The sequence below is a fragment of the Cheilinus undulatus genome, linkage group 20 (genome assembly GCF_018320785.1).
Source record: "Cheilinus undulatus linkage group 20, ASM1832078v1, whole genome shotgun sequence".
NCBI lineage: Eukaryota > Metazoa > Chordata > Actinopteri > Labriformes > Labridae > Cheilinus > Cheilinus undulatus.
The window spans coordinates 39729293-39749372 of NC_054884.1; the positions used below are offsets into that span (position 1 = coordinate 39729293).

The window sequence follows — 20080 nt, forward strand, 5'->3', positions numbered from 1 at the left end:
TGTTTAATCTGTTCGTTTATCAGTGAAGAGAACAAATCAGGTTGATTTGCTGCAGGCAAACCATTATTCCTTCAGAAACAGAGGTTTGATATGAATGTATCTGTAAAACAAGAATCCATGTCCATTACTTCTAGTGTTTGGAGTTCTGAATATATGACTCCTTGTTTCCTTCACTTTTCCTACAGGTTGATCTGAGCCAAATATCTGGGCATTAGTTTTTAAGTTACCAGCTGTTTCAGCGTTACTGCCTGTCATGATTAAATAAAGATAGGCCCAAAAACACAGGAGACATAAAACGACACCACAGGAGATTGGATAAATGTGCAATTAATGGCAATGCAAACTCAAAGAAGCAAAAAATATGAAGACAGAATCAAATGGGACACAAGAGGGGAGCAAAGGAATAGCCCAACCTAGCGTAAGACTTCCTATCCCCCCATAAAACTGCCTAACAAACCAAGGATGGTAACTGGGACAAATTCACGTCTAAGCACATTTCATTCTTCAAACATCCACGTCCAGTTGTTAAAGCAAAACTGCACTGCTACGTTCTGCAAAGAGCACACATTTCAGCAGTACTCAGACCTTCACTGTTCTGCAAAGAGCACACATTTCAGCAGTACTCAGACCTTCACTGTTCTGCAAAGAGCACACATTTCAGCAGTACTCAAAGCCCCAAACTTAGGGACTGTCACTGTGTCTTTGTTCTTGAAAATTCTGTCACCCTTTCTTTGGTATGGCCATTTTTTTTTCCAGTCGTCCCACCAACCAGAACCAGATAGTTCAACCCAACGGCGTTAGGCTAGTAAGGACCATCAGGTAATCATGCATTCGTCAACTTTCGTTGGAAGAGGGGGACAGGCTGAATATTGGCGCAATTATCTTGTCGTGTGTACCCCACTTACAATATCATTTAGCAGACACTATTTGAGATGCTGGGATGCCGTGACTGGGTCTCTGGCACCTAGGTCAGCAATGTAAACCACCCATCCAGCCACCAAAGGCTGATTTTTCTGACTTCACTTGTACAGCGTGTGCGCTCAGGCTATGCACAACTATCAGTGAGCACATCAACCCAACCACAGTGTAAGCAAATAAACCGTGTGAGTTGGTCTTACATTGTCAGCCATTCAGTTGCCCAGTATGAGCTGACTTTCTGCCATGACTGTGGTAGACTCGGCTTGAAATTGCACAGTGTATGCCCGGCTTTAGCAGGTTTAACACCAGCACAAGTTAAGAGTGGATGGTGTCTTCCAGCAGAGAGGCTTCGTCCAACACACTATCTGAACATCCTATTTGTCATAGTTTGGAAACGGTCTCCAAATCTTGGGTTTGGTTCATTCTAATAGTAATTTTAAGTATTTAGGCCAACCTATTATTTCTCTATGTCACTGATCATCAACTGGCGGCCCAGGGGCCGTATCAGGCCCCCTAAAGCTTCCTGTCAGGCCCCCGAAAGATCATTAAATTTAGAAAAGGAGGAAAAGAAGATGTTGTGGTTTTAAGAGTATCCTTTGGCTTTAAATGTCTGCAGCTCTTTAATCCACCCCACAAACAATAAATATTGAAAAACCTTTAGGATGACTTAACATTTGATCCGTTTTTACAGAAATGTACTTTTCAGTCACACTTATTATATATTTTAAAAAAAGGGTAAGGTTGATAACACTGTTATAAAAATAATGGGTGATAAATGGCAAAATGGGTTGTGGAGTGGCACAAAGGGACAAAAAAAGTGGTGAGAAAGTTGTGAAAGTGTTAAAAACAGTGCAAAAAAATAATCAAAAGTGGTTAAAAAGTGTGAAAAATAAAGAAAAGTGGAACCAAGAGGATAAAACATGCTGGAAAACTGCTTTAAAAGTTGTTAAGAATGGGGAAAAATGGCTTTAAAAGGCAAATCGTATCAAAAAAGGGGTAAAAATGGCAAAAAATAGTGCAAAGAGTGATGAAAAGGGGTTAAAAAGTGTCAAAAATAGAAGAAAAGTGGAACCAAGAGAATAAAACATGTAGAAAAGTTGTTTATAAGGGGTTAATAATGGAAAACAATGGGTAAAGAGGCAAAAATCCGGCACAAATAGCCTGGTAACCTAGTGGAAAGGGTTAAAGAGTGGCCAAATGGTTGAAAAGTGCCAAACATTGATTTAATTGTTAAAAAAAAGAAATGAAAATGTGCTAAAAAGTGGCAAAAATGGATAAAAGTGGGTAAAACGTGCAGGACAAGTGGTTTAAGAGAGGTTAAAATCTTGCAATTCGAGGAAAGAGGAAAAGAGGAAAAAAGTGGCAAAAAGTATCAAAAAGGGGTAAAAAGTGTCAAAAATGGGGGCTAGATCTCACTGGTAACGACTATAAATGTCCTGCCTTTTGAAAGAAAATACAAATACTACTACAATAAAATTTGAATCAGACCAAAGTATTTCTTTAATTTTCGTGTATCTTAAAGTCCGGCCCCCAGAGTCTCTGTGGAGAATAAATCTGGCCCTTGTGCAGATGGACTCGATGACCTCTGCTCCATGTTTCTTAGATAAATATACGACCTGTTCAAAGGCTCCTGCTGCCTTGCCCCAATAGTTCGTCTTTATTAAGTCTATTTTTGGTTACAGCCACATAAAGACAGCAGTTTCTTAGACCGTATATTCTAGAGGAATAACAGCCGAGTTATGAAAATAAATAAAACATGGCTCTATAACCATGAACCTGTCTTTTCATGAGTTTCTCCGCTGTGTCAGAAGGTCATTTATACCGTTTGAATTATATATGGGCTTTTTTTCTCCAGCAGTCGAGGCAGAACAGTGCATCAGCACTTCTCAGAGAAGGAACAAAATGACCTTTTTTTGTTTTTGTTTTTGTTTTTTTGAACTTGAACATTTCCTCCCGCCGCAATCTCCCTGACTGTTCTGTTGATGAGATGGAAAATGACTTTGTGAGAGGGCGGCGAACGCCGAGTGAAAAATGGGCCGGTTCAGAACCTCACTGAGTTTTTTTCTTTTTTTTTAGTGCATCAAAAAAATGTGACCTTCCTCCTAGCTTTCTCCTGACAGTGGTCTGTGATGAGTTTATTTATGTGTATTGTGTTGCAATTGAAATAAAAAGACATGGACCACATTCACAGCATCAATTTCAGCCAAAAGCAACAATCCTGTCAGAGTTTAATTTACTGCTGTCATGACAACAGTGTTTCTCTTCACTCCTGATTTAACAGCAGCTCCACCAACTGGTGCTAGTAGTCTCAAAATTAGTGAAACAGAGGGGAAATGTGTCAGTGATTGGATTATAAAGACCTGAGTCTGGAGGGTCCAGTCACTCTTTAATCAGTGTTCATAGCTACCATTACACCATGACAACAAAATAACACTCCAAGCAACTCAGAGAAAAGGTTAGTGAAAAGTCTAAGTCAGGGGATGGAGACAGAAACATTTCCAAGTCTCTGAACATCCCCCAGAGTTCAGTTAAATCCATCATGAAGAAATGAAGGAATATGTCACGTGTGTAAATCTGCCTAGATCAGACCGTCCTCACAAACTGAGTGGGCGTGCAAGAAGGAGACTAGTGAGAGAGGACACCAAGACACCTATGACTACTCTGAAGGAGCTCCAAGCTTCAGCAGCTGAGATGGAGAGACTCTGCAGACAACAACTGTTGGCCGGGTTCTTCAGCAGTCAGAGCTTTAGAGAAAGACACTGTTGGAGAAAACTCAGATTCAATCTGGACTAGAGTTCACCAGAAGGACTGTGGGAGACTCCATGGTCAAGAGGAAGGAAGGTCTTTGGTCTGATGAGACCAGAATGGAGACCAAACACTGACATCACCACAGACACACCATCCCCACTGTGGAGCAGGGTGGGGCAGCATCATGCTGTGGGGATGCTTCTCTGTAGATAAATGATGCTCAACATGTGGCTCTTGAGCCGTATGTAGCTCTTTTATGTCTTTATTCGAACTATTACCCCCCCAAAACCTTTAAGAGGTAAACGCTGACCACAGAAATTCCCCAGTGCAACCTATTTTATTCAGTTTGAGTCCCACTCTTATGCAGTTGGCTTTAATGGTCAACCCTTGTTTGTTTCTATATTTACATTGCATTTATTTACTGTTTTCCCCTTTTTTGACCCTTTTAATCCAGTGTTGCTGTTTTAAAGCCAATTTTTGCCTTTTTTTTTATCATGTTTGCCCACTTTAGCCACTTTTAATCTAGTTTTACTGTTTTAAAGCCATTTTTTTTCCATGTCTTTGGTCAAGTTTGCCCATTTTTGCCACTTTTATCCCATTTTTGACCCTTTTCACCAGTTTTTGCATCTTTATGCCATCCCCTTTGTTGTTTTTTGCCACTTCTTGCCCATTTAAGCAGCTGTTTCCCACTTTTCCCTCATTCCCCCATCTCTGCTACTCTTTGCTCATTTTAGTCACCCTTTCTTGCCATGTTTTATCACTTTTTAAACATTTTTGCCACCTGTGACTCATGTTTTTAATCAATTTTTGCCACTTTTCCTCCACATTTAGGCATTTTATGCCTAGTTTGCCCATTTCTCCACATTTTTGCCACTTTTTGACCATTTTCTCCACTTTAATTTGTTTTTAATACCAATTTAACACATTTGAGCCACTTTTCACCACTTAGATTGTGGCTCAACGGTATTTTTCAACAGTTTGTCTCTGGATGAACAGGATTGAGTAACGCTGCCGTAGAGAAACGCTGTACAGAATGCTTTCCTCTGTAAATTCACCAGTCATAGGATGAATCGAGTCACTTGTGAGGAGATTTACTGAAGTAAAGAGAAGGAAGAGCAAGCTGCACATTAACCAGAACAAACTTTATCAAACATTTTCCCGTCCAGGTGACGAGTGTGACCTTTCCCCTGACAGGTGGACATTTAACCTGTTGGCCTGTGCTGACAGGTGTGTTCAGTCTTCTTTAAGTCCAAAAAGAACTGATTTGAGTCGTGAAACCACGTTTTATCTGCAGGAACATCACAGCAGAGGTCAGCGCTCTCACTCAGACTGTAATCATGTTTTATACAACATGTCATGCATCTATAACACGCTCTGCTTGTTTGTGATCCTTCAGAAAATCCACGGAGGCAGCAGATGAAGACGAGAACCAGAAAGCGGACATCACTGATCAAGCATTAATAATGCTGATCATCAATAAATGTACATCTATATCTTAGTCCTTCTTGTGCTAATGGCCTCCGTGGGGGTTTCTCTGAGCTGCGTGTCTCTTTGGGGTTGTCAATCTGACATCAATATCACTCAGTTTAACAGGCCTCAAAGCATCATGGGAAGCACCCTGATATAGAACATAGAGAGAGGGCGGCAGCAGCAGCTGTAAAGGTCAGAGCGGGAAAACTCAGCAGAATCTGATGAGGGTGTGTGTCATTCTTCTCCTTCTTTTTACCAGAGCTTCAGTTTCTCTCAGTCTCCACATCCTTCATGTGTTTACCGATCTTTACCCCGTCTCTCTGTCTCACATGCTTCAGCCTTTTACTTATGGATGGCAGGGAGCAGATAGGATGGGCAAGCATGTCTGAGTTCCATTTCTCAGATGAGAAGACTTCATCCATGCTGGTTCTATCAAAGAGTGCTACTAAGGATGCACCAGCACCACATCAGAGTGCAAATATGAGCACATGTGCAGTTACTTTGACGGTTTCTTGGCATTCTTTAGATCAGTGGTTCCCAGATGGTGTGGCGAGGCACACTGGTGTACCTTGAGACCAGTCTAGGTGTGCCTAGGGAATCTGGCTGGACCCCTGAAAAACCCAGAGAATGGACCCTCCCCAGCTGTGATTTATTGATGAGTGTGTGTGTTGGATCAGTAGCATTGGTGCTAGCATCCTGGCTAACAGTTCCCTCATTTGGCCAGCTAATATTGAGTTGAAATTGGTGTTGAAATGATCATTATTCATGCTACTTTTAACCAAGTTAACCAATTTTACTACCCATTTTGCCTCTAATTTTGTCAGCTTAAACCATTTTTGCTTCTTTTTTGCAATTTTGCAACTTTTTAAAAATACTTTTGAGCAATTTTTTGTAACTTTGTTGGAACTTTTTGCCACATTTAACCCATTTTTGCTACCCTTTTGCCTACTTTTGCTGTTATTTGGACATTTTTTGCCAATTTTTTCGTCACTTTTTATCACGTTTTAGCAACTTTAACCCCTTTTTTGCCGCCTTCTCGCTAATTTTAACTCATTTTGTCTTTGTTTGGCAACTTTTTGGCCTAATTTTGCCCATTTTTAAATCACTTTTAAACCATTTTAACCACATTTTTTACAAAATTTTTGCCACCTTTTTCACTCTTTCAACACGTTTAGCCACTATTAACCTTTTTTTTTTTTTTTTTTTTTGGCCGCTTATGCCAATTGTTAACCATTTTTGACATTGTCTCGCCCCTTTTTACCCAATTTTGCCATGGTTTATCATCACTTTAACCCATTTTTGCCACCTTTTGCCACCCCCAGTTGTCTGGGTCCCAGAAACCTCTCCCCTTTATCCCCCCTTATGGACCACCTTGACTGTTAAATTATTGAAAAGTCTATTTTGTACTGATATGAATACAGTGTGCCTTGAGATTCTGTCTTAACCTTAGGTGTGCCTTGGGCAAAAAAAAGTTCGAATACCACTGCTTTAGATATTTCTGACCCCTCATGACAGTTTTAGCCTGATTTATTCTTCTGCATTACATGCAATGCTGTTAAAACCTACACCATCACAAGTCCTACATATTTGTGGGTACGTATGTCCTTGTTGCTCTGCAATACTCCACCCAAACCCCACTTGTATGCCACTTCCTGGTGCTGCAGCCACATTTCCTGTGTGTTTGTGTACATGCATCATGCAAATAAACACTATGTTGGAGTTAGAGCTGATAAATATTGATGATACTGCAGTTATTGCAAAAACAAAGGAAGAGACATCAGAGGAGATGGAACGTACAGCCACTAAATCAGCTGAGGAAGAGGACGGGGATTCCAGCACTTGTTCAGCCAATGAGAAAGACATGGATGCATGCTGCATGCCTGCAAGAATCACCGTCTGCAGCCATTTATCCCACAGCAAAGTACACACAGTATGTCTGCAGGAATTTCATGTGTCAGCTGCAAAGGATTTGTTTCACAGTCATCTTTGGGAAGGGGAGGACTTTCTAAAAAACATCTGGAAGGGTGATTGGACAAACTCTCTGCCTATCACATTCATCACAGCCCAATCAGAGTGATAACTTCACTCATGGTGCGGTAGTGTGTAACGTTTAAAACGGCAACAACAAAACAGAAACAACAGCAAGGGATCCCAGCAGTGATCACTGTGCAACAGGAAACATCTAAACACATACAAACACATCTAAAGCCATCCTTAAGTGGATTAAATGTACAAAAACTGAGTTGTATTGATGTAAGATGTCTCTGTGATCCAGAGAGGATCCCACAGTTGGATATCCACTCCCTCTGATCTATAATGACTGTTTATTTCTCTCTCCTTTCTTCTTCAGGGAAACATCACAGGCCTAACCGGTACCATGGATTTTAAGGATAGCGGCTCAAACTCTCACGTCCAGTTCGAAATCCTAGGCTCCAGTTTCAGCGAGACCTTCGGCAAAGACATCAAGAGGGTGAGTTCTCCGTTGTTCTCTCACTGAGCGATGAAGTGGAAATAAATGGTGCAGAGGCGGCGTCGCCTACGTGTGTCAGAGCTAAAAGTCTGGAGCCTGAAATCCAGACTGAACCCACATGTGGTGATCAAACATGATTCAGTCTGACGCTGACCTCCGACCAGCCGTTCTCCTGTGGGAGGACGCTCACATTGTGCCTGCACGGTCAGAAGAAGTCAAGAGAATGGCGGCGGGTAGTAGGTGTATAAGACGTTGTTTATGATGTCCTACTTTAAGAAAATAAAATATGAGAAAGGCTAACCACACACTTCTTAAAGAACTAGTAGAGACAAAACTACCACCGTGTTGAAAATACAAGACAATGTCAATCTTTTTAGCATTTGTGGAGCAGGTTTCTCTTTGCCACTCTCCCAATTTATTGACAAATGCCTTGACAATGGAGGAGGGGCAGGGTTGGCACTGTTCCCTCACAGCAAGAAGGTTCCTGGTCTGAATCCAAGTTGGAAAGGGCCTTTCTGTGAGGAGTTTGCATGTTTGCATGTCCACTGGGTGCTCCGGCGTCCTCTCATCACCAAAGACACACCTGCTATGTTAGCCAATGACTCTAGAGCAGTGTTATTCAACACTGCTCAACCAAAGAGCCAAATTGTTGAAAAAATCCTTTACAAGAGCCACAGTCTAAGTGGTGAAAGTGGAAAAAATGGATAAAATTGAAAATAAAAATAAGTTAAAGGTGGCAAAAATGGGTTAAAGTGGCAATAAGAATGTACAAAGGGTGACAAAGATGGTCAAAAAGCAGGAAAATGGGGGGAAAGGGGAAAAAATAAGCATACAGTGGAAAAAACTAGGTGAAAAGATGCAAAAATGGGTGCAAAGTCACAAAAAATGAATTACAGGGGGTCAAAAAGTTACAAAAATGAGTGAAAAGTGAATGAAATGGGCAAAAAAGGTGGGAGAATGAGGGAAAGTGGCATTTAATGGCAAAAGGCAGATCAAATGGACAAAATGTGGCAAAAAGCAGGATAAAAGTGGCTAAAACTGATGAAAAAGGGGCAAAAAGTGGCAAAAAGGGGCTAAAAGAAGTGGTAAAAATCGACTAAAAATCTGCAAAAAAGCAGTTAAAGTGGCAAAAATGTTAGAAAGGGACAAAATAATAATAATAATAATAATACATTTTATTTGTAGGTGCCTTTCAAGTCACCCAAGGTCACCTTACATAAAGTAAAAGCATAATAAAACATCATTAAAACAGAACATCAACATCAGCAAGTGAAGTGCACAGTGTCCAGTTAGAGGGAATATGCCAGTTTGAACAGGTGGGTTTTGAGTTGGGATCTGAATGAAGTGATGGAGTCTGACTGTCTTATGTTTGGGATTCTAGAGTCTGGGTGCTGAGCAGCTGAAGGCTCGGGCACCCATGGTACTGAGGCGTGACGTGGGTTGAGCGGAGGGAGCGGGCGAGAGTGTATTCATGAAGGAGGTTGCAGAGGTACGTGGGGGCTAGGTTGTGGAGAGTTTTATAGGTGAGGAGAAGGTTTTTATAGTGGATGGGGTATTGTGATGGGCGGAGTCTGGAGATGTTGCGGAGGTGGAAGAAAGCAGTCTGGGGGATGTTTTGGGTATGAGGTGCAAATAAGAGGGTGCTGTCCAAAATGACGCCGAGGCTCTTTAATTTGGGGGAGAAGGGTACAGGAGAAGGGGTAAGGAGATGTAGACCTGTGTGTCATCGGCGTAGCAGGGAAAAATGGACCCCATGGTGACAGAGGAGTGTACCAAGGGGAAGGAGGTAAATGAAGAAAAGAAGTGGACCCAAGACTGACCCCTGGGGACCACCCAGTGAAACACTCGAACACCCAGACTTGTGGTTCCCTGGTTGCAGGAATTGTTGGCGGTTGGTGAGGTATGATGGGAACCAGGAGAGTGCAGCACCAGTGATCCCAGTGCCAGCCAGGCGGTCCAGGAGCAGATTGCAAAAGATTGCAACTAAGTGCGATGGAAATATATTCAGTGAATAAATAAAGGCTGACAATTAAGTCTGACTGCATAAGTGTGGGAAACAAGCAGATTATTGTGACCTGCAATGGATAATTCCTGAGGTCGAAGTTTTTATTTTTAAGGCTTTCTGGGGAATGATATTTCAATTTAAGACACACAAGAGCCACAAATCATCGAAAAAGAGCCGTTGAGTTAAAGTGTGAGCATGACAAGTTGTTTGTTCCCACATATGGCCAGGACTCCCTTGTAAAAGGGGGGGGGGGGGGTAAATTTAACAAAACAAAAGCTAAGTAAAACCCAAAGAAGGTTAGGGTTAGGCTCCCAAACCCTTAAGGTTAGGTTTAGGGTATGAGGGATGAAATTAAAATAACACATAATAGAGCTCTGCAATAGATGGGCCCAAAACGCCCCACCATTGAGGTCTGCAGCCCGATGCCTCTCCCAGTATGAGGCGATTAGCTACCATGAGCTTTAGGCAACTTTTTCATGCTCAGTTCTGCAGATCTGTGCATGCATTTGTCCCACAAACGATTCCAAATAGCACAAAAACATCCTCTTTCTGCCTGTAACCTTGAAGAGCTCCCAGTCAGTGATGCACCATGAATCATTGTACCTCCATTGTTCCCCCATCAATGCCTCATGGGAGCTGTAGTCATTGAACAGGCAGATTTACAATCCCATGTCTCCTTCTGTGAACAAAGAGCGTCATCATTCATGCAACAGTGCTCTCCAACACTCATCACTTCATTAATTTTTCCAATTATTGAAAAGCTTCTTTAGCTTTGATTAACAGCGTCCAATTTAACCAATCGATATTTAGCAGGAAAAAGGATTTAATTAACTCTCTGAAGAGTTCAAAGTTGTGCATGTGTGTGTTTGAGCTGTGTTACAGATAATTAATCAATACAGATGAGCTGCAGTATAATGAATGGTGCGTAGGAGGGGGGGTTCAGGGTATCACCTTGACCTCAGGGCGATGGCGTGTATTGTTAGCTCCTCTCTCACCTTCACGGTCTTTGTGTGATGAAAGCTTCAGCAGGTACAGATGCTTTTATTCAGAGTGATTGAACAATCTGTAATGTTCCCTTTCAGTCAGAGTAACATGATGAGGAATAATCATGCTTTCAAGGCCGTCTTATGTAACACATGCAGCTTTGTGCTGCTCTGCTAGCTGAGGTTGGAGCGGTGATGAAATGAGCGCCACGAGATCAAAGTCTGACCCCGGTTTCATAAACCACTACAAGTTTTAAAGGTACAACCTGTACAGTTTTTACACTGAAGTTCGTGTATTAGTTAAAAATTACTCCTCCTTTGTTATAAATACGGAGGACCAAACATGCAAAAATTCAAAAATAAAAAACAAATAAATAAAAGTAAAAATAAAAACAAAAATAAAAAATAAAATTCAAAAAATAAATCCAAAAAATTAATATAAATGGAAATAAATAAGAAAAAGTTATACAAAAATAAATAAATAAAAGTCAAATTAAAAACAAAAAAAAAAAATATAAAAGAAAATTTTTAAAAAATTAAATGGAAATAAAAACAAAAATAAAAAATATATACATAAATTAATAAATAAAAGTTAAAATAAATACAAAAAATTAAAAAAAATAAAAAATTAAATATAAATCAATCAATCAATCAATCAATCAGTAAAAGTGGAAATAAATTAATTTCTGAATTTCCTTTTTTATTTTTGTTTTTATTATTACTTTTATTTATTTATCTATTTTTTTTTATAACTTTGGTATGTGTGGTCATCCATATATAAATGTTGGTTTGAGTTAGTTCTTTGCCTCAAATATTTCCAACACTGTCTAAGGCCAGGAAACCTCTTATTTCCATTGTATATACTATTATTTCACACTCAGGCAGCTCTTGGTGAGTCTAACTTGCATTTTTCTGACATGGCTAATAATCAAATCCACTACAGAGAAAGTGAAGGGTATTTTCACTTCTAGGATCACCCTTTGAGTTTAACTGTGAAATAAGAATATCTCATGGTAGACTATCTCTCACTCATATCACTGACTAAAACTGAATTTTTTATTCAGCTCAAAACTATTTCACCTTTAATAAACTCGTCAGAGTACATCCTTAAGCCCTTTATAAACTCATGAGGGAACGCTTCAGGGTGAGATAGAAATGTTTTCTCTTACACGTCCTCAGGAAACCCTTATGGTGATTTACAGCAGCGTATATTTCTTCCAAGGCATCTTTAGATGAAAATTTATGGGCAGCCCAAGTGTTTAAATAACTGAACATTGGTTTTAAGTAACTTAAAGTTCTTTAAACAATGCAGACTTTTTAAACTGCATTCTCAGAGGTTTAATTTTTTGATTTTGGCATTGACCTTTGCAAAATTAGAAGAAAACCCATCAATGTGCTTGAGTAATTGTTTAAAAAGGCAGGGATGAACGTGAAGCCCAGTGACCTCGACATGCAGCCTCTGAAATCTAACCAGCGCATCTTTGAGTCAGAGTGGACATCTGTGCAACGATTAAAGTTAAGGGTGCACATAAGGCCTGCGAATCTTGGCCTTTGACATCCAAAACCAAACAACTTCATCCTTGATTCAGACTGGACACTCAGGAAGAGTCTGAAGAAAATCCCTCCAAGCAGCTTTACGATACGGCGTTAAAGGATCGGCCAGGTCAACCCCCAAACACGATGCATTCATCCTTGAAAATCATTCCTGCAGAGGCATTAATAGCTGTAAAACCAAAGTAAGCACGATTAATTTAGAAGGAGAAGGACGCCTGTGTGGATGCAACCCCATCGAGTGACAAATTGAGTGGCTAAATTTTCTGTATTCAGTTTTGACTCATAAACCATCAGCGACTCCACTGTGTGACTGCTCCACTCCAGCGAGCCTCTCATCAAATAAATTATTGTATTAAAAACACAAGAGCCCCTTTCTCTCTAAACCCTCTTGTCTTTATTGATTTATCAGGAGAAATTAAAGTTTGAGAGCGGAGCAGACAGAGTGAGTGAGCATTTACAGGGTTCGTCTTGTGTGCTTTGTTATAAAACCTCCATGAAAAATGTATCTATCTTCTGTTTTACAAGCAAACATTACATTTTACATGATTTAGCAGCATGTAGAGCTCCAGCACACACAAACAAACACTTACACAAACACGGGGCCGTTACAGAGGAATGAAGATTTAATCACCGGGTGCCTCATCCTGAATTATGAGTCCCTCAGCGGGATATAATAACCATTAGGAAAATACAGGGGCATAGCTCACACACATATACAAACACACTACAACAAATGAATATCACCCCACAGACGCTCAGCATATCTCTGATGGAGACACCAGCATGCATCCTGACCCTCCACTGTTATTAACCCTCATATATAAACTCACACAGATGTCATCAGGGAGCTCGCTGTGTTCAGTAGAGTGCTGACACACATGCTGGCCGCTGTAATTATTACCATACATCTACATGGGACTGATGTACATGAGCCTCATTAATCTGTGCAGGGTGCAGCCAGGAAGGAACCCGCTGTGAAACGTCAACATAAGAGGTCAGAAATGTTTTAATGGTGACAAAAATAGCTAGATTAAAGTAGAGTCATGCAGAGTGGAACCATTTAAGGTACACCAGTACTGTAATCATGGGGAATGGAGGAGGGTTAGTCTAGCTATAGGTGGACCTGCAGGCTGCAGTCATCAGAAAATTCCTACATCTACTAACTATGATCTCTACACTTTAGAAATAAGAGATTTTCACCACAGGTAAAGTCCTGCAGACCTCCTACTACAGGTCTAGAACAGGGATGGCACGATTACCCGTTTTTATGATTGATTGCAGTATTAAACTTTATGATTAGTTAATCGTAATGTTTCCTAAATACCGTCAGTTTCCCAATGGTTTTCAAGCTTTTTGCCCAAGGCACACCAAAACGCAAGCTGACATCTCAAGGCACACCATATTAACTCTTCGGGCGCCACAGTTTTTCAAGAAAATATTCAATTTGCGATATCAAGATTTCAAAAGGCAGTAGCTTGGAAGTGGTTAGAGATAAAGGGGTACTGTAAATGAGAACAATCTTCAGTATGACCCAAAGTTTGTGGTGGGAGTAAATTCACTCATCTAATTTGTATATTCTGACGTCACCAGGCGGCTTCCACTGCCACTGCTTCTACCACATCTGCCCCTACCTCCGGAGTGTTTTTTAAAATTCCCACTACCTCTGTCAATGTTCGTGTTTTGACCACCCCTGCAGCCCCCCACCATGTCGCCACCCCGGCCCCGGGGCTGGCTCCGACATCTCGGTCTCACCGGATGACTGAACGTCATCGTCATGGGGTAAATATTCCACTATTCCTCCCAAAATTGTGAGTGTTCTCGCTAAAATTCGCTTTCTTTTTCTCTTTTACACAGCGACTACAACCACTACTACCACTTCCTCGTCTCCTCGACCGGCGGTGCATCTTCAAACTCTCTCTCTCTCCAAAACTTTGAATAGAAACACACCCACAAATGCTGCTTGGATTGAAGTTACTCGTGTCTGCCATCTCCTGGTGTAAAGTTGTAACAACATTAGACACCATATTTGCAGCAGGAGCCCGTTTAATTCAGCAATGTTGCTTGTCGCAATTTTTGCGACTTTGGCGCTTAAAGAGTTAACTTTACGCGCGGTGCACGCATTCATTCCAGTGGTGGTGATTGATTAGATATGAAGCGCTTTGAATCTATGATGTTCTCCTGAGAGCTTTATTGGTTATATTTGTTTAGAATTGTTGTTTCCTCCATTGTGAAATATTCTTTATATATGAGGTTTTCTATTTTCCTTAAAAGTTCCCTCTTATGTGAAATAAACGCTAGCTTGATAAAGGTTGAATGTTACATTCTCATATCTAACATGCAGAACCCATGTTTATATACATATCAACTCCCACAGACATTTTTTATTCAACTTTTTTATGCTTTTATTTCCCAGAGCTATAAAAAATCCCACTGTAAGTGTGTTTTTTCAGTGCCCTACGAACACACGCTTGGCTCAAAAAGAGTAATGGCGCCATCTAGTGGTTAAAAGCAAGTGTCAGGTCCCCATTTAAAATTGCATCACAGATAACGGCGGTAACAGTGATACATGGTATTGCAAATTTGCAATCAAAATGAGCAATTATAATGGGTTTAAATGGTAAAGTGTTGTCCCAAACGTGAGTATTTTCCTGTGCACGATACCAAAAAGGCCAATGTAATGATTTGGCCTGAAAAATTAAAAGCAAGCAGAAATACACATCTTTGTGCAGTTTCATGCCAGTCACATCAACAAACGGGTTCAAGAATTCCAAAACAGAATGCGAAGAATGTGCCCTGCTATACCTAAGGGTTAAATGAAATGTTTTGACTTTTACTTGAGTAGATTTATAGACCGGAGATTTTACTTTGACTTAAGTACATTTTAAGCAGAGAGACTGTATTTTTATTTGGGTATAATAGTCGTTTACGTTCTCCACCTCTGTTAAATAAATGTATACATCAGCGGTTTTCAAACTGTGAGGCGGGCCTCCCCTGGGGGGCGCCACAGAGCTTCAGGGGAGGCGCGGAACCATAAACCTGAAAAAAGGGGATTTGCTTTGCTAACCTCTGCTGTGCATGGAGCAAAATGGATAGACTTATAATTACTGCAGGGACTATGCTACACAGCAGTGCTACTCAACCAAAGAGCCACATTTGTTAAAAAAACCTTTGCCAGAGCCACAATCTAAGAGGTAAAAAGTGGCAAAGACAGCTTGAAGTAGCAATAAAAATAGGTTAAAGGTGGCAAAAATGGTTAAAAAAAAGAATTGTGTAAAAGGTCAAAAATTGGGAAAAAGGTTAACAAGTGGTATTAAATGGCAATGGGCAGCTTAAATGGACAAAAAGTGGCAAAAAAAATTTGCAAAAAAAATGGGATAAAAGTGGCAAAAATTGGAAAAAAAGTGGCAAAAATTAGCAAGGAAAAAAGGAAAAAAGGGATATTTAATGATGAAACGTCGCTTAAATGGACAAAATTGGAATAAAAGTGGAAAAAATGGGGGAAAAAAGGCAAGAAGAAGTGGTGAAATGGCTAAAAAAAATATATAAAAAAGGGTATCAAATGGCATTATAACTGAATAAGAGGGAAAGGCAGATGTTTAAGACATCTGCAAACCAAAATTTCCAAAATATATTAATGTTATAAAAGTTTTAAGATTAGACATAAATGTTTGAAATGTTGTTGTCTATTTATTTTTATTATTATTATTTGAATCCTTTTTGTGGGTGGGGGTCCACTGAATTAATCATTTCTTTCTTAGGGGAGGCTCACTCCTCCACACTTTGAAAACCCTGGTATACATCAATTCATGAAGGTTGATCAGGGTGAGAATGTTCTTTTCTGGTATCACAGGGATGCTGACAAACATCTGCTCTGAAGCATCAATGATAAAAGACAAAAAGAGCCAATCTGCTCTGCCGTATTCTGATCTGAGTTCCAGTTCCACCTGTTTGTGCCTGACTCTGCAGGTTTTTCCCTGAGCCTGAAGCTCAGAGCTTTATCTGACATGGACTGGTTTCTGTAGACAGTCTGAATGTTTGTTGTGGAGAAAAGAGGAGGCCGCTGTGAGCTGATCACACACAAAAAACTTTTATAGAGTTTCTGACTCGCAGGTGGATGTTGTTTGCCTGCCGGTGAGATATCAGACACGCTCACTCGATTCATTTTCTCCCTACAGTGTCGGTGTTATCCAAATCTCCATCTCTATCTTCCTGTGCCGTCCACGCCTCCTCCCCCTCCTCCCGGGGCCGTTTTTCTCCAAGTACATTTTCCCCTCAGACGGCACATCCCCCCCCCCCCCCCCACCTCCAGATCCGACCTGATAGAGATTGAAATGTCATTTCCTTCTTTTCCAGGAAACTTGTGGCCCTTCAGACCTCCCCCATGTGCTATCCCATCTATCCGTCCCCACTTTTCTCATCTCATTGACTTCTCATGTGTCTTCGCAGCAATTTGTCGTTAAACCACCCTCCCACGAAACACAGAGGGGAGAAAAGTTATTTTTTATCTGTTTCGATTGGTAGCTGCGTCTCAACGTGTGTCAGAAGACATTACGCTCTCGCCCACCGTCCTCAGAGGGAGTGTCGGCGAGTAGCTGTTTTTAATCAGACAGGAGATGGCCGCTGGGATCACTACAGCAGACAGATCACCTCTCCAGCTCCTAATAGGGCCCTGATTTAGCTCCAGTGGTTCCCAAACTGGGGCCTGAGGACTCTCAAGGGTCCTGCAGGGAGTCGTAACAGGTCACTCTGCAAAATGAGGAAAGTGGAGGACTATTTAATTATGATTATCAACAAAGGAGACTGTTATTTTCAGCCCCATTTTCCATCAGTGGTTTCTGCTGTTGGCATGGATACATATGGGGATCGGTAACCCTACATCACCCTTAGCTCTCAGATATTTTAAGATGCACTCAGGGAATATGTACACCTCTCTAGTGCTTCCCTTTTTTGCAGAAAATGCTTCGACAGGCTGTCTGTTGCAGTCTTCCTGCAAAGATCTGCCGCAGGAATATCCTCTAATAAAGTATCTTTGTATGCAGTAATTAATTAACCAGCTCATTAACATAACTGTGATTGACCTGCACCTGAAATAGACTTAAACAGAGGTTGAAGAGAAGCTATAAATATAAAAGTATCATGTAGTTTTAGAGCCGAGAGGAGAGAAAAGACCTGAAGGTCAAAATGCATCGATCTACTATAAAAGCAGTTTTTTTTTTTTTTTTTTTTTTTTTACTTCACTGATTTCATTGACGGTGTCTGCAGTGAAAAAATGTTTTTTTTCATCAAACTTTGAAAAACTTGGTCCAGTTGCATGGATAGGGAATCCTAAACCTACACAAAATCAGATGTTGCTCAGCCCTTTTAGACCAAAGGAGCTTTTCTGATATTAGCATCACTCATCTACAGACTCTACTGACTAAACTGACTGCTGTGTGGAAGATGTGATACCCAGTATGATACCAAACGATATCACTACATGGACAGAAGCGCTCGACTGCCTGACTGTTACACCCACAGGGACTGAAATGACACTGTATTCATCCATGTTCTTTGATATGGAGTTGCCTCCCTTTTCCATCTATAAAAGCCTTCACTCTACTTGGAAGACTTTCCACAAGATTGTGGAGTGTTTCTGTAGGAATTCTTGCCCATTCATTCTGTAGAGCAGTGTTACTCAACCCTGCTCAACCAAAGAGCCAAAATGTTGAAAAAAACCTTTGCAAGAGCCACAATCTAATGGTGAAAGGCGGTAAAAATGGGTAAAAATGAGTTAAAGGTGGCAAAAATGGGTGAAAATGACAATAAATAAGCTAAAGGTGGCAACAATGGATAAAAATGACTATAAAAATAAGTTTAAGGTGGCAAAAATGGGTCAAAAGGGGCAAAATAGGCATGAAGTGGCAAAAAAAGGTTAGAAACTGGCAAAAATTGGTGAAAAATGACCAAAAATAAGCAAAAACATGGTGAAAATGAGTGTAAAGTGATTTAAACAGGCAAAATGCAGCTTAAATGAGTGACAAATTGGCAAAAAAAATTGCAAAAAAAGGGGAAGAATTGCGAAAAGCGAAAGAGGTAAAAACTGGTGAAACGTGCAAAAATGGGATTAAAGTGGCAAAAGAAAGTGGGGAAAGTTGGCTTAAAGCAGTAAAAATGGATTACAGGTGGCAAAAACTGAAAAAATGTCAAATGAGGGCAATGGAAACATACAGACAAGCATTAATGGTTGACTATTAAAGCCAACTGTATATTTATGGGAAACAAAATGACTAATGTGACTTGCAACAGATCATTTCTGAAGTAACAATTTCCCTTTTTTATGGTTTGGGGGTTAATAATATTTCAAATTAAGACATAAAGAGCCACAAGTCATCACAGAAGAGCCGGACGTTGAGCATCACTGCTGTAGAGCATTTATGAGGTCAGGCACTGATGTTGGCCCAGAAGGCCGGGCTCACAATCTCTGTTCCAGTTCATCCCAAAGGTGCTGGATAGGCTGAGGTCATGGGTTTTGTGTGGGTCAGTTAAGATGCGCATCAAACCATGTCTCTGTAGTCCTTTGTGCTCTAGGCCACAGTCAAAGAACAGAAAAGGACCTTCTCCAAACTGCTGCCAAACAGTTGGAAGCATAGCATTGTCCAGAATGTCTTGGTTTGCTGAAGCATTAAGATTGGCCTTCACTGGAGATAAGGGGTCTAGCCCAGACTCTGAAAACCAGCCACGAAGTGTTCTTGTCGAAGAAGTTAACAGCAAGTGTATCACCAGCCTAAGATGCTTTCTCATCACTCCTCAAATCCTGCATGTAAAGAAATCTGTGTCATGAGGTTGGGGACTATTTATTGCTCTAATGCAATAAATATTCAACTGGTTCCACCCTTGCATATGGAATACCAAACTGCATAAATAATACTTTAGATATTTTAATTGCACCAACATGTTGAAATACATGTAAGGTTGCTTTGCATGCAGCAGCGTTGGCCTTCAGTGTTTATTGCTTTCCATGCATTTCTCCAGCAAACTCGTCTTTTATTTAACAGCTGCTTTAATGCATCTTCCCTTTATTCATACTAGACATTCAGAGATAACCATGTGCATCATCTGTGGTCACATTTTTCTGCTAAGAGGGACATGTTGCTGTATAAAATTCAGATATTATGAAACGTAGCTGTAAGCAGAACATAGGCAAGGCTTGTGTAATATGCTTCATGTCATAATGACTCTCTGATAAAAGATTATATAATCTTGATCTAACCTTAAAATCAGGCAGCTTTGCATAACGTCCTAGGTAACATCCATGTGTACGACTTTTAAAGACAATGATTGTCCCATGGAGACAAAGCTTCATTTGTGTTTACATCTTGTGCGTTGTCTTCTGTCTCTTCTTTGTCGTCCCTCCTCTCTCCGTCTCTCCAACAGAAGTGCTAAAGAGGTCTGCAATTATTTTGTTGAGGATAGAAATTACTCACCCATTTGTCCGTAATGGGGACGGCATTGTTAGCGGCCCCTCTGAAATGAATCCATTAGAAATGTTGGAGAATGAAAATGAGCCTCAGACAGTGCTAATTTCAAATCCCTGAGGTAATTTGGAGTCGTTAACAACAATTTGTGCCTTTGAAATCTCCAAGCCTGCTAATTTCTGTGAATAATGCATGGAACAAGATAGATATTTTTTTTCCTGCCTTTTCATTTTTCCCCTCTGAGCCACAAAGATGGAGTCTTTCTTTCTCTATTAGGCGTGGGTGGTGATGAATGACCGCTGAGCTCTTGGACGTCCTGTAAAGAGACGTCAAATTAGATGTGCTGATTATTGCCAGCTGAGAGAAAAATGGAGGACAAAAAAAGATGTTTGGACTCAAAAGAGACTAAAGATAGAGCCATGCCATGGTTCCTTCAGGCAGGGAGGTTTTCTGTTGCTCATTGATTCTTCATTTTGAA

General features: G+C 40.5%; 1 protein-coding gene across 1 annotated transcript in view; it reads left to right on the plus strand.

Moving 5' to 3' along the window:
• The window catches only part of LOC121528566 (glutamate receptor ionotropic, delta-1-like), a 939907-nt gene that overhangs the window by 828226 nt on the left and 91601 nt on the right, over positions 1–20080 (plus strand). The window contains exon 8 of the mRNA XM_041816077.1: positions 7487–7606. Coding sequence (XP_041672011.1) covers positions 7487–7606 — 120 coding nt within the window. The remainder of the gene's footprint in view (positions 1–7486; positions 7607–20080) is intronic.